The following is a 15,465-nucleotide window of genomic DNA, read 5'->3' as shown; positions in this document are numbered from 1 at the left end:
AGTGATAGACGTGTAGATGATTGTGGTTAACCTTTTGATAAAGTTGGATGTATTTAGTGCAAATGCAGTTAGAAATAGATAATTGTGGTTAACCTTTTGATAAAATTAAAAACCTTTTCTAAGAAAGAATAAAATAAAAAACCTAATAAGAGAGTGATGGACGTTGTTGACCTTATTTTTTTTTAAAAAAAACTCACTATCTATTCATGAGGTGATCATGGTTATAATTTTTAAAATGTAAACAAAGACTATTAAAAGAGGTAAAGGAAGCCATACTGTTTAACTGTTGGAGAATGATTTTGAATACTTCTTTTGTAGAATAAGACAGCCCTATCTTTGGATCACAATACCTACAACATGAAATGACAATTCATTAAGAAGTACAATGGTGGAGTATATGAAGGAACCATTTATTTCAAAATTACATTTTAAAATAAAGAAGAAGGGGAAAAAAAAAAGAAAAGAGTTAATGTGATACATATAAGAAAAAAAAAAGTAAAACTTAAAGAAAGTCAATCATAAACAAAACAAAAGAAAACAAAAAGGAACCTGCAAAAGATAGAACCTGAAAATTTGTTGAAGCCTCTGACAGTAAATATCTTTAATATGAAGAAAAAGAGAAGAGGATGTAGAGCTAAACTAAATGTCTTTAATTTGAAGAAGAATGAGAGAGAGAAAGTGAGATAGAAACTGTAAAGCGTACGTGAGTTTGTGGTTTTAAAGTGTAGGAGTTTTAATTTACATATCTATCCTCGGTAGTTGAAAACTTGTACGTGGGTATGATGAGGGTATTTTAGGCATGAAAAATATGGAATCCAAATAGGGGAAGCCCCTTAAATAGTAGTATAGATACACCGAGTAACTCTCAATTTTAACCGGCTATTTTTTGTTATTTATAATGAGTGGTTTTAATGGGTGTTGTAGCGTTACCAATCAATGTAATGTATCACTTTTTTAAGTTATACTTGTTTTAGTTGTAGAAATCCACTCTCTCTCAGTTTCTGCTAGTACATATACATGTCAGCACCTCCTTAATTGTAGGAAAAGGCTTCTGCTATTATATATAGTATATGATATGATATGATAATCATTATTATTTTATTTTATTCCGTGGGAACCATTATTATTTTATGGTGATATAGTTACGTACTCACATCTCATAAACAGAGTCTCCCTCCTCTATTAATATTTTTTTTTGTTGTTGGTAAGGCAAGTTTTTACGTTGGTTATTTAAAAAAGTTTCTGCCTTTGTAATTGTGCAGATGCATTAATCACAGCTTTCCTCCAAAATGATGTTTTAGTTTTTGCCTTTTTTTTTTGGAGAAAGAAGACGTTTATTAATTAAAATCAAAACACGGTCAAATCAGCCTGAACAAAGGGTAAGGTGCGAGATGGGACATCCTCCATCCTCACGGTACAAACTGGTGTCATCAAAGCTAGTTTAGCTAAACTATGAGCAACTTTATTGCCATCTCTCCTAATGTGAGAGTATGACAACTCTGAAAACAAACTCGAAAATAAAGAGACATCATTTATCAGTGGTGCAAAAGGAGTTAATCCATTGTCATTGTTCCTCAAAGCCTTCACTATCACTTCTGAATCACCCTCCACAATAGCACAGTCCACTCCGATCTCGCTGCCAAACTCCACTGCTCTGCACGCGGCAATTGCTTCCACTTCCACAGGCTGGTATGCTTGCTCCAATTGCTGAATTAAGGATGCCATTACCTCGCCATTGTAGTCACGAACAACCACTCCAATCCCTGCTTTGTTTTCTGCATTTGAGATTGCTGCATCATAATTGACCTTATATTTATTCCGTGGTGGGGCTGTCCATTTTGGCTTGGGCTCTGGTTTGATCGGGTTTGGCAGAGGATTGACTGATCTGATCTCATCCCAGCGCTCCTGTGCAGTTAGTTTCAGGTCCTTAGTTAGGCAATAAGGTTGTTGTAGCCGAGATTGATTTCTTTGGTGCCAAATTCACCATACTTGGATAGCAAAGAGCTCAAGGGGCTTCCCATTCTCCATTAACCATCCGCATAGGTGCTTGAAATCAGTGAAGACCTCCCTTGATCGAAAGCTCCACCTGTCATCATTCCAAACTACATTCAAACTTGAGCAGCCCCAAAGAGCATGTAGCGTGTCTTCTGCCATTGAAGCACATCTATCACAGGTTAGGTTTGGAATAATTGTTTTTCTTTTCAGGTTAGACTTTGTTGGGAGAGATTCTCTGCACGCACGCCACAAAATATTTTTGTACTTGTTTGGAACATCCAATGACCAAATGCTTTTCCAAAATTTCTTTTCCAATTCCGATTGTGTACCTTCTTCAACCCCAGTCTCCAACTCCTTTAGAAAACGATATCCAGACTTACAATTGTATTGCCCATCTGCCGTGAAAGGCCAAAATAGAGAGTCTTCAGTCTGGCTTTAGGCAAGTGGGATCTTCTTTGCAAGTTCAGCTTCAGCTGGTATAAGGTCTCCCTCCAACATTTCAGCATCCCAATTCCTTGTTGTCTCATCTATTAAACAATCAACCGTAGCATCCTCCATAGACTCGATGATTGGAGAAGTGACTAAAGGTGGATGTTTAATGGGAAGCCAATGGTGCTGCCATATTTTAATGTTTTTTCCATTGCCAACCCGAAATCTTGCACCCATTTTGATAACCTCCCTTCCCTTCAAAATGCTTTTCCAAGCATATGACTCAGTTGTCGATAACTTGGCTTCCATGAATGAACAATGAGGGAAAAATCTTGCCTTGAATATCCTGTAAAAAGGAGTATCTTTATTACGTAGGAGTCGCCATGCTTGCTTGGCTAGAAGCGAGTCATTGAACAATGCAAGGTCCCTAAAACCCATTCCTCCATCTAGCTTCGATTTCGTCAACTCCGACCATTTAATCCAATGTATTTTCCTTTTATCACCCCGCTGCCCCCAAAAGAATTTTTTAACCATTGCTTCAATATCATGACATAGACCCAAAGGTATTTTGAAACATCCCATGGTATATGTCAGAATGGCTTGGACAATTGCTTTGATTAGGACTTCTCTACCCGCTTGAGACAAAAGCTTTCCTTCCCACCCTTGTAATTTTCTCCAAACCCTCTCCTTTATATAGCTAAAGCTTGCTTTTTTCCCCTTCCCACCAACGAAGGCAGCCCCAAATATTTCTCATAAAATTTTATCTCTTGCACCCCCAGCACTCTTTTTATCTCTTGTCTAGCCTCCTCTTCCGTGGACTTGCTAAAGAAAAGGGATGTCTTTTCTCTATTGATTTTTTGGCCTGATACCGCTTCATATTCCGACAATATTTTGAGTACATTTCCACATTCTTGGGGGTTGGCCTTGCAAAAAAGCAAGCTGTCATCTGCAAAAAATAAGTGGGTTAGTTTGGGGCCTCTCTTACAAAGAGAGAAGCCGTTGATTTCCTTTGCTCTTGCAGCTTTTATGATCAGGCCATGTAATCCTTCCGTGCATAAAAGGAAGAGGAAGGGGGAGAGAAGGTCCCCTTGCCGTATGCCTCTTGTTGGATTAATTAACCCCTTCGGTTCACCATTCACTAGAATGGAATATGAGACAGTACTAACACACTCCATAATTAATTCAATCCACCTTGTGCAAAATCCCATTTTCTCCATCAGTTTCTGTAGATAACTCCACTCCACCCTGTCATATGCTTTGCTCATATCAAGCTTGACAGCCATAAAACCTGTTTTTCTTGAGTTATGATTTTTCATACAATGTAAAGTCTCGAAAGCAACTAAAACATTATCTGAAATAAGCCTATTTTTTGCAAAAGCAAATTGATGCTCAGTTATAAGTTCTGGCATGAATTTTTTTAATCTGTTTGCAAGAACTTTGGAAAATATCTTGTACAAATCATTACATAGACTTATAGGACGATATTCAAATACTAATACAGGATTTTTCACTTTTGGGATTAAGGTGATGAATGTATGATTTATTGGGTGAGGCAATTTGCCTGAATTCAGCCAAGTAAGAATTGTAGATGTTACCTCTTGGTTCATCAACCCCCAAAAGTGCTAGTAGAAAAGTGGTGGCATCCCATCTGGACCTGATGCTTTTAGAGGCGCCATTTGTTTTAGTGCTTCTTGGACTTCCCAATCCATGAATTCTCCTGTTAGCTGCTCATTAATCTCATCTGTAACTAGCTGTGGAATGAAGGAAAGTGAATCATCTTCCATGGCCGGATTGCATGTGGTAAACAATTCCCCAAAAAAATCAACAATGATATCTCCAATCAAATCTGGTTGCTCTTGCCAATTTCCACTTCTATCTTTAATTCCAAGAATTGAATTTTTCCTAAACCGCTAAGTTGCTTTATTGTGGAAGAACTTGGAATTGCTATCACCATTTTTCAACCATAAAACTCTTGATCTTTGGCTCCATAATCGGGTTTCCCTATCCTTAAGGACATGAATTTCAGCTTTTAATTCTCTAAGCCGAGTATTATCTCCTCTCCTCAAAGCATCAACCTCAGCTTTCGCTAGCAATTTTTTTTTCTTTTCCAACTCTCTTCTAACATTCCCAAAACAATTCTTTTCCCACCACTCCAAATCTTTACTGCATTTTTCTACTTTTTTCAAAATGTCACCCTCCTCACCATTCCTCCAAGCCGCCTCCACTGTTTCACCACAGCTTGAATCAGATAGCCACATCTCCTCAAAATGAAACACCTTTTTCCTAGGTGGGGCCTCCAAACCCAAGAGGTTTATAAAAATTGGTATATGGTCTGATGACATGCATCTAAGGTGGGACACCTTTGAGCCTGAATATTTTAGAAGGAATTCACTATTCGCCAAACCTCTATCCAACCGTTCCCATATGGAATGACCATTTGAAAAGTGTTTGCTCCATGTAAATTTGGGTCCCTCAAATCCCATGTCAATGAAACAGCATTCGTCAATAACATCTCTGAAAATTTGCATTTGGTTGTGGCCCCTCAAAGCTCCCCCCATTTTGTCATCTTGTCTACTGATTTCATTAAAATCCCCCGCACAAAGCCAAGGGGTAGATGGCCTATTGTTTAAGCCCCTTAATTTATTCCAAGCTTCCATTCTTCGATGAGTCTCAGGCTCTCCATAAAATCCAGTGAATCTCCATTCCGCTTCCTTATTTTTATCAAAGTTACATCAATAAAATACCTATGAGAATCCTCAATGGTCACATTGACATCTCGCTTCCAGAAAAGTACCAGTCTGCCCCCTCTCCTCCCACTGGGGGCCTCCCACTTGTGATCAAAATTTATGTTGTGAAGAACTCGGTCTAGCCTAGCTTCATCTGCCCATGTTTCGGCTAAAAACATAACAGAGGGATCTTTTGCCCGGATGATATTTCCAAGCTCCTTCTCTGTACGTAGGTTCCCAAGCCCACGACGATTCCATACTAAAAGATTCATGACTGTTGGCGGGGCTGATCCTTAGCCTCCACCACTTGGAAAGAAAATTCAGCACCATCCTTCAAAACCTATCTTTTGCTACTAGGTAATTCTGAATGGTCATCCACATTCGAAATATTTGGTTTACATGCACCTGTAGAAACAGATGGACATACTTTCTGGGTTGTGCTTGCTCTGTCCAACCTTGTCCACGTGCTAGGTTTTTTTTTAGCCCTAGTAATCTCATGCATCTCACGTGCCAAAGATTCATGTGAAATATTTGGATGGGTAGGTTTCAGTGTAGCCGTTGTTTGGAATTGATTGGGCCTTATTGATTGATTCGAGGCATTAATTAGAATAAAGTCTCCTGTATTCGTTGAAGGAGAATCACAGCTAGCTCCAGAATTTTCGGGCTTAAATGTGTCATCAACTGCTATATTAATGGGCTCCGGATTGTATGGAGTATTTTTAGGAACGTGGTCTTTAAAACCACTATAGCCGTTTTTGGACTGAATCGGCTCCTTAATGTCAACGGTTTCCTGCATTAATTGAGCATTTAAAGTGTTGACTGACGCTTCTAGGCTGCGCACCACCGTCTGCTCCTCCATAGGTGGTGGTTCATCGCTGGTGAAACCCTCCTCTTCAGGCCTGGTCGCACTGGCAGGTGGAGTTGCTGGCTTGCGCTTAGGGGTGTAGAAGCCTGGTACAGCCACGACACTTCGCCTTGCTGGAGAAAACGACAGAGCACGTAGAGATGGGCCAAATTGCTTCTGGTTTTCTGCTAAACTCCCTTCACTTTCCAACCAAATTTCACAATCCCGATCATTGTGGTCCAGTCTGCCGCACCAATAACATATATTTGGAAGACGCTCATATTTGAACGTGATCCAAGTTTTTTTTCCATTCTCCAGAGATACGACTCTACCACGACAAAGCGACAGAGATACATCCAACCCCACTCGAATCCTCATGAAATTTTCACCCTCAGTTTCTACTGGATTATCCTAGTGTATAACTTGTCCTACAACTTCACATATTTTCTCGGCCGCCTTGACATTTAGATATTTGTAAGGAATCCCATGAACTTGCACCCAGAAAAGAGTCCTCTCAAATTTCAGTTCTTCCACAACCATGCTCTTATCATACTTCTGCATAATCACCAAGTGTTTATCAAAACTCCATGGCTCTGCACTAAGGACCTTGTCTACTTCACTTGCATTTTCAAATATGAACAGAATTACATGATCACCAAGACTTCTGACCTTGAATCCGCTTTTCGACTGCCACAAAGGAGTGAAAGTTTTTGCAATTGCCTCAATATTAAGAGCTCGTTTTGTAAGAAACTTTGCTGCTATAATATGTTCTTGGGAGTTGAATTCACTCTCTAAGCAGCAACCTGGACCCTCTCTCTCTCTAAGAGCAATAGTTTCATCCAGCTTTGTGACAATTCTTCCATTGTAAACACAAGAAAAATTTTCAAGCAAGAGTATGAATAGTAAGAAAAAGTAATCTGTTTCCCAATTCCCTTGAAGAAAACCCAACTAGCCAATGCAATAACACTGTTAAAACGTGGAAGTTTTTGCAATTGCCTCAATATTAAGAGCTCGTTTAGTAAGAAACTTTGCTGCTAAACCTTTGACTCCCCAACCTCTCTCTCACGCTTTGCCTTCCCCTCTCAACTTCGAATTTATGTCTCCATTCTCTTTCTTTCCCTAAAAAAACCCCTTTTATAGTTAAATTTCTGAAACTATTGCTATTCTCAAATTTTGTTTCCATGCTCACAATTTTTTAAAACACCTGGCTAATAGAAGAAACCTGTTGCTCTTGTAATCTTTTGTTGTAGCTAGTAGTGGCTGTCCATCGCACATTAAGTGGCCATGATATCTTTTGCTACTTTCAAAAATTAAGTTCTTCACTTACAATCAGTTGGGTTAAGATTGTGAGATTCTTTGTTTTGCTATTTTCTTTTATAGGTTGTGTTATTTTGTTTATCAATTTCCAAAAGATGCCAGAAGTCTAGAACTGAGAAGTTGATAATTGTTTAATTTAGTGTAAAAGTTTCATTGTCAATGTCCTTTTCAAGTTTGTTTAATCTTAGCATATGGCTTGATTAGATCGGTCTGTTCAAAATAAACAAAAACTAAACCTATTGTAAATCTTAAATTCGGATTATAGGGTTCAAGCAGGTATCGTCTTGGTTGGAGGGGATTTAGTCGATGGCAATTGAATTTGCAGAGAAAAACATACAACACAACTATTCAATCAGCATTCTTTAGACTCCAAGCTTCTTTCTTGAGTGAGTCTCTTGATATTTCAATAAAGAAATACATGTTGACATTTTTCCTATAGTAAATTGAGTTTTGGTTAAACGGTTTTTTATTTTATTTTATCTTTTTTTTTTTAAGTTTTGGTTTAATGGTGACTGTATAATGATCTATATGTTGTGTGCTTTCTTTTCTATGAATTTCAATAATGTATGGATAGAGGATTTTAATGTTTGGTTCATTAAGGTTTTTTTTTTTTTTTTTTTTTTTTTTTCCAGCTTTATTTCATCATTTTGTAGCTTGAAATGTGTGCAATTTATAATAGTTACTTCTTATGATGAACTCATTACTAACAAAGTTTTATGACAATTATACTATGATATATATACAACATTTTCCAAAACCATCTTACATAAAACATTACAGTATTATCCATACATAGCACGAACAACTTACTAGTGTATATAAATATATAACTAGATACCAAAAAAGTCATCAATAATTAAAAATTATGGATAAATTGGTAAAATTGACCTTCAATTAAACAAGTTTGATGTGTCAAACCCAACTTAATATCTTTAATTTGAATCTAACGTGAACCCGTTTGCACATATCCAATGTAAATAAATAAATAAATAAATAAAAGATACTAATCAAAAGCAGCGAACTTGGTCAAAGTCTACATAACAAGCAAGAAAATGAAATATGGAACTTCTTATCTGACATGACCAATTATGCTAGAGGCAGAAAAAATTGGCTCAAAGGTGAGCATATTCATCAAAATTCAAAACCAACTACTTTATTTGAATCGGACCATACCAATAGCCATTCATATCCAAGATTGTTAAAATTTTGAATTGAACTATCATACTTCCTCAAAACAATTAGGATCGAATTAGAATGGGCAAAAATTGCCAAACAATCTATTTTTGGGAAAAAAATTAGGCGTGTGGCATGCGTTCAAAGTTATTTTGTAAGTTAGACTCTTTTTGAAAGTCGAGTTTGGCAAACTCGACTTTCCAAAAGAATCCATCTTACTAAATAACTTTGAACGCATGCCACGCGCCTAATTTTTTCCCAAAAATAGGCTGTTTGGCAATTTTTCTCAATTAGAATGGTATAAAACTTAGAATTGCTTGTAGGATGGTTTGGGATCAATAAAATCATGAGATCCTACAATCCCAAACCAATCCTTTCTTCTAAAAGATTGAGTCTGAAGTCTAGAAGAAAAGATAAATTTTTAAAATGGAAATAACCACTCATTCTTTATCATTTTTCTTCTCTACAAACCACAAAATATTTATCACAAATTCTATAAATAGGTAAACATAGTGGGATTTATAACTAATGACGAATCAAAATACCGTCTAAAATACAATGCACTTTTTGTTTTAAGTTTAGAAAATTGATATGAATCCAAATGAATCTAAATAAGCGCCCTAAAAATATGGTGGGTCCTCATCTACAAGACTTGCAATCAATGCTTGTCGCCAAATGTGTGGTAACATCAACAAACAAATCCACATCGTCTATACGGTAACAAATTCTAATATCTCCTATTGCATCGGTGTAATATTGAATGCGCATAAACTATAGATCTTTTCTTAAAGAGTTGTTCCCAGCACGAGCAAGACTTCTAGGATACAAACACTAACTAGAAAATCAAGGTTTCTTTTTTCCTTCAATTTTTGACACTTAAATTTATAAACTACAGATTTTCTTGATGATAAAATTAACACACTGCTCCACTGTTCCTGCATTTCAAGAGTCCGTTTGGGTAAAAATGCAAAAAAAAAAAAAAATTATGTTTTATGCTTTTTGTCTCAAATTTTTTAAAATAATCTAACTTAATTTTTTTTTTCAAATAAACTAGTTTTTAATTTTGTGTCACACATTTAACATAAACATTACCAAAAAAATATATCTTTTGATAAACACTATAAAAATAAGCTACTACAAATGGACAATAAATGGACACCAAAGCTCAACTCAATATGCTTGACTCATGCACAATAAATATTGATGGATTCAGATCTTCTAAATTTTTTTTAAAAATAAATGGTTAAGATGCTGTCACATTATCAATTCATAAATACAACCCTAAATTAGTCTTAAAATACAAAAAGTACACTTAATGTATAGTAAAGGTCGAGGTTAGCAACTTAACACCATTCAACTTCTTTTTTTAAATTGTCTTTTTCTATAAAATTGCCAACTCAAAAAACAATCCTTGCTACAATTGATGATTTACGAGAAATGAATATTAATATTAACATTTAATAAGAAATGTACCAGTGAGGTCAAGCCGTCAAGGTGGACTCCCAAGCCAGAGCAAGTACGTTTATCTTCAACATTGGGATGGTTAATCCTCCCAAGGATGAAACAAGTTAGAATAATAAAATTGCTTGAGCAATTCTGTTCAGATGGAGATGCAAATGCCTTTTACTGGTTCAAGAATCTAGAACCAACTCTAAAGATCTTGTTGCCAACAACGCTAGATGCAAGCTATACCCTTAAAAAAAGCATCTGATGAAAAATGATTGGGTTGTTATTTAGTTTTTTAAGATAGAAACGTGGAGATAAATGATTAAGTTATAATGATCATTGTTTTTGGGTTGATGATTTTTATGAAAAAGAAGTAACAAAGATAAGTCCATAATTTATAATTTAAAAAAAAAAAAAAAATTGAGAGATAAGTCTAGAAGTTGAAAGGTGTTTAGGATAAATAGGAATATTTATGTGTTTTGAAAGACTAATTTAAGATTGTATAAGTGAACTAATGATGTGTTACCATCTTAACCATTTATTTTAATAGAAAGGTTGAGATTTAAAGAACTTTACATTGTAGAGTACTTTAGGAAATTTAGAAGATCTGAATCCGCATGTATATGTCTAACAAGTTACAACCAAGACTAGGCAGCATTTTCAAAGTTAATGTTTTTGAATAAATATTGAGTGCCAGGGATTATCTTACAGCAGTAATAACGCCACTCAGTCGTACAATTAATATGAATAAATGGTTCCAATATTCTCAAGTCCAACAAAATCCTGAATTAAGTTAATTCTTGGTCAAGCCATATTATCTGGATAAAGCCCTTCATAAGATTTTGTGTGGAATTTCACCTATTCAGTCCAGGAAGTTTTGTGTGGAACTCATTGAAATCCTTCATTAATTGGCTATCTGCATTGAGGTAAACTTGCAGCTCCTTCTCTTAGCACTTTCAAAACGACATATCTAAACTCAAAATTCCTTGACTAATATTTTGCAAAGCATCTACCGAGCCTCCTTGCTAATCAAAATGTTCAATTTTTCTCATAGCAAGCTAATAGATTTTGGGACAAAATTTAGCTATAAAATTGGTTGTAGTCTTAGACTACAACCTTATTTAATATTTTTTATTTGAGGTGTATTTTGACAAATTCACTATTGGATTACATTTTCTTCTTATATCCTTCACATTTGCAAAATTTCTAGAAAATTAAAAATCAAAAGCTATGTCATCAATAAATTATTTAAATTGCAAGTTTTTGTAGTTTAAAATTATGCATGATATATAATCTTATAGATCATATAATAAATAATATCTGATTGACACAAAATTTGACATATGTATTAGCATAAATAAGAAGCAATTCAACGGTTAGATTTTCAAAATGACAAAATTTAGTTACAAAATTGGTTGTAGCCTAATATTACAACCTTACTCAATATCTTTTTATTGGAGATGAATTTTGACAAATCCACCATTGGATTACATTTTCTTCTTATATCTTCCATGCTTGCAAAATTTTAAAAAAAATTAAAGATCAATAGCTATGTCATCAACAAATTGTTTAGATTGCAAGTTTTTGTAATTTAAAATTATGCATAAAATATAAACTTATAGATATATAGTAAATAACATCTGATTGATACATAATTTGACATGTGTATAAAAAGCATAAAGAACATGCAATTCAACAGTTAGATTTTCAAAATATGTAGTAATATTAATTTTATTAAAGGAAGTTATAACCTTAGACTACAATCAATTTTGTAACTAAATTTTGTCATTTTCAAAATATACAATATTGTTTATTTTGTAGAGTAATGTTATAGGCTTAGGCTACAATCAATTTTGTAATTAAATTTTGTCATTTTCAAAATATACAATATTGTTTATTTTATAGAGTAATGTTATAGACTTAGGCTATGACCAATTTTGTAACTAAAATTTGTCTTTTATTTTATTTTATTGTAGCATATAGATTTCGGCATCATCATTCATCACCAGAGAAAGGAGCTCACATTTTCATTTCACCCTGGATTGCTTTTAGTCAGCACAGCTTGAATAGGTATTGGGAAATTTGGCAATACTATCACCCCCTTGTTTTTCACTTTTTATGTCACTGCATTACAGCACTGAAGCTTCGCTTTGTTCAAAGGAGAACGGTAACTAAAGTGAAAGAATAGGAGGGCATACAATTGGTTTTTTTTATATATTCTTTGCTGTCCTAGCCATTTTCGTTTGGCTCAAGAATTTTATAGGGTAGCTGCTAGTAGGCACTAAAATAGCGATTAAAACTTTATTTACCAATGGGGTAATGCTGCAAAATGAGCGGTTATTTTTGCTATGGAGATTGGTGTTGATCTTGGGGAGTTTGAAGGCGATTCAGATGTTCAAAGTCATGAAATTAAGAAAACTACCACTATGTTCTACTCTATATGGCAACATAATCACCTATGTAGCACGGGTGCGTTTCGGGACTCGGGTGCGGGTGCGGGTGCGGGTGCGGGACTCGGCAATTTTTGAAAAAGGTGGGTGCGGGTGCGGCGGGACTCTGCGATTAAAAAATTATTAAAAATATTTTTATTTATATTTTTAATATATTGCTAAGCATACTTTTTTACATTATACAAATATATACCAAATTTAAGAGCAATAGACAATAGTAGATAATAACTAAAACATGATGTTCATAAATTAAACACAACCCACAAGATTGAAACTAAAACATTCATGATGTTCGGAAATTAGAATACAACTTGCAAATTTGAAACTAAAACAAAATAAAAGATCATCAACAAGACAATCAAATACTAGCATCATCATCAACATCAACATCAATAGCTTCACTTCGAACTTCACTTTCACTAGTAGTAACACTAGTGTTAGCATTTCCAATAACCATAGCCTCCAACTCTGGCTCATCAAGTGTAAGGGCTGCATTCTCAAGAATGCCAGCTCCTCCATGTATGTCACTCTCATTCCAAGAGTCTCCTGCAATATCCCACATCTTTGTTGATGTATTTACGTACTCCTCATTGCGCCTTGACAAGAGTCGAAGATTAGAATGCACATAGACCAAATCTTCAGCGCGTGCAGGAGCCATTTTGTTTCTTTTTAAGGAATGAATGAATTTGTATGTGCTCCAATTCCTCTCAGCACATGAGGATGAACAAGGTTGTCCAAGAAGTTTAAAGGCAAGGGATTGAAGAATTGGAAATGCGGAGCCATGGTATTGCCACCAAATCAAAGGTAGTAAGTCCCACCTATCTGTCAAGGCATCTGGTGAAGGAAACCTCCCTCCTGAGAATGAAGCAAACTCACACTTCACTGCCTTTAATTCACTCTCATCTTCAAAGTATCGATCCAAACACTTGCTCCTTTCCATAGAAATTTCATGATCCCGATGTGGCGAGATGCGTTTTGGATTCTCCGAAAGCCATTCAATGGAGTAATACCTAGTTAAAGAGTAAAAAACAAATATAGATGAAACGTATGTTTTACTAGAAGAGGAAACTAAGGAAAATAGAAAATAAATGTACTTACTTAGGATTTAAGGAATGAGCCAAGCAATGTAGTGGTGTACAATTTTTAGTCCATCGATCAATGAGTATATCATACACCACACTCCAAAATGAACTATACTCATCATCTTCCAAGCCTTCGTGCCGATATATTGCTGTCTTCACCTTCTCTATCATTGAATCCCACATCTCATACACAAGATGAAGACAAGGCTTATCTGTGTCGGCTACTCGTAGCATATCATAAATAGGTGCTATGAATTCAAGGATATAGTCAACTTTATCCCACCAAAGATCACTTAGAATCATATCTTTCACCTTTACAGCTTTTCCAACATCATCCTCCCTATAAGAAGCACATTGCTCACTAATAGCCATGGCTTGAAGGCATCTTTTTATCAACTTCAACCTTTTCAACATTATAACAATTGAAGCAAATCTAGTATCAGCAACTTGGAGCAATTTTAATGGACTAAATTCATTAAACATTGCCAACCTCATTGAATGGTTCATAATAAAAACACGTATGAAAGATGCATCATCAGCAATACGTGTAATCCAACTACATTCCTCATATGTAACTTCATTCTTTTCAGTGTTTTTTGCTGCACAAATATTCTTCAAAGCTAGATTAAGAGTGTGGACAACACAGGGTGTCCAAAATATTTTAGGATACTCACCTTCAATAAGAGCTCCAGCAGATTTCATCACATTAGCATTATCAGTGATGACTTGGACAACTTTTTCATGTCCAATCTCTTTTATAGCATCCCTCAACACCCCAGCAATATAATGCTTGTCTTTGAACTCACCCGACCCATCAATTGCCTTTACAAACACCGGACCCCCATCTGATACAGCCATAATATTAATAAGAGGCCTTCTTTGTGGATCTGACCATCCATCAGAAACTATGCTTACACCATTTTCAAGCCAAGAATCCTTAATTGGCTTCAAGAGTCTTTCAACATGAGCTCTTTCCTTTTGCAAAAGTGTTGTTCTCAAGGCATTGTATCCAGGAGGAACATAACCTGGGATGTTATGAGTAGCAGCATATGCATAGGAATTACGATAATGTGGGTTCCTTGCAAAGTTAAATGGAAGCCCACCAGTGTAAAACATCCTAGCAATTCTACTATCCAATTCATATCTAGTAGTATTCTGGAATGCTTTCTCAATAGGAGAAATCCCAGCCACCTTCCTCCTTTTACCATCAATCGGATTTGTACTATCACTCCCTTCCTGTCTCCGAAATGGGGAAATAGGTATAGGCCCACGGCCTGGGATAGGTGGGGGTAAGGGAATTCGACTTCTTTGTTCACTCTCTAACTTATCCTTCTCAACTTGATCATGCATTCGCTGCATTTCCAACCTATGGCTCGGTGTCACATTAGGACATGCTTTAATACCTTTATTAGTAATTTTTAACAAATGAGCCTTAACCCTAGAATAGGATCCCAAATAAACCACACCACAATAATTGCACTTAAAGTATGTGTTTCCCCCTTTTTTAACGGTAGCACCCGGTGGTTTTTCTACTTTAGTCACATACTGCCAAAGAGGACATTCAGCATTTGGCATCTCTTGAGATGAAGTTTCTGAGCTAGTAACTTCATCCATTGAAAATTCAATAGATTCAATTTAACCTACAAATAATAACTATTAAGTATTAAGTATTAATTAAATAAATTATACATAAATCAAACCCAAGTTTATTCACAAAACAGATTCACAAAACATATTCACAAAACAAATTCACAATGCGTAATAAGTACTAACTTATTAAGTATTAACTATTAAGTATTAAGTATTAATTAAATAAATTATACATAAATCAAACCCAAGTTCATTCACAAAACAGATTCACCATTCACAAAACAGATTCACAAAACATATTCACAAAACAAATTCACAATGCGTAATAAGTACTAACTTAACTAAGATAAAATCAGTCTCACAAATCAGTCTAAGATTGAAAACTAAGAGTCTAAGATTCACAAATCAGTCTC

The 15,465-nt window shown here is 35.4% G+C and overlaps 5 protein-coding genes across 5 annotated transcripts; all 5 read right to left on the bottom strand.

Annotated features, from left to right (window-relative positions):
* Window positions 1-1,347: 1,347 nt before the first annotated feature.
* On the bottom strand, window positions 1,348-2,154 carry LOC126721501 (uncharacterized). The gene is made up of 2 exons (XM_050424549.1): window positions 1,990-2,154; window positions 1,348-1,905 (listed from the first exon to the last, which is right to left on the bottom strand). The coding sequence occupies exons 1-2, from the start codon at window positions 2,152-2,154 to the stop codon at window positions 1,348-1,350; spliced, it is 723 nt and encodes a 240-aa protein (XP_050280506.1).
* A 276-nt stretch (window positions 2,155-2,430) lies between these two features.
* Window positions 2,431-3,006, bottom strand: LOC126721500 (uncharacterized mitochondrial protein AtMg00310-like). The gene has a single exon (XM_050424547.1). It carries the CDS (start codon window positions 3,004-3,006, stop codon window positions 2,431-2,433), a length of 576 nt encoding a protein of 191 aa, XP_050280504.1.
* Window positions 3,007-5,490: 2,484 nt separating this feature from the next.
* On the bottom strand, window positions 5,491-6,372 carry LOC126721499 (uncharacterized). The gene has a single exon (XM_050424546.1). It carries the CDS (start codon window positions 6,370-6,372, stop codon window positions 5,491-5,493), a length of 882 nt encoding a protein of 293 aa, XP_050280503.1.
* A 6,226-nt stretch (window positions 6,373-12,598) lies between these two features.
* On the bottom strand, window positions 12,599-13,711 carry LOC126720772 (uncharacterized). The gene is made up of 2 exons (XM_050423583.1): window positions 13,479-13,711; window positions 12,599-13,390 (listed from the first exon to the last, which is right to left on the bottom strand). Exons 1-2 carry the CDS (start codon window positions 13,694-13,696, stop codon window positions 12,739-12,741), a joined length of 870 nt encoding a protein of 289 aa, XP_050279540.1. The 5' UTR covers window positions 13,697-13,711; the 3' UTR covers window positions 12,599-12,738.
* LOC126721498 (uncharacterized) lies at window positions 13,711-15,076 on the bottom strand. Its single transcript, XM_050424545.1, has 2 exons — window positions 13,781-15,076; window positions 13,711-13,734 (listed from the first exon to the last, which is right to left on the bottom strand). The coding sequence occupies exons 1-2, from the start codon at window positions 15,074-15,076 to the stop codon at window positions 13,711-13,713; spliced, it is 1,320 nt and encodes a 439-aa protein (XP_050280502.1).
* Window positions 15,077-15,465: the final 389 nt, after the last annotated feature.

Source organism: Quercus robur, chromosome 4, assembly GCF_932294415.1.
Source record: "Quercus robur chromosome 4, dhQueRobu3.1, whole genome shotgun sequence".
Classification (NCBI taxonomy): Eukaryota; Viridiplantae; Streptophyta; class Magnoliopsida; order Fagales; family Fagaceae; genus Quercus; species Quercus robur.
This window is presented reverse-complemented; position numbering and strand designations above follow the sequence as displayed.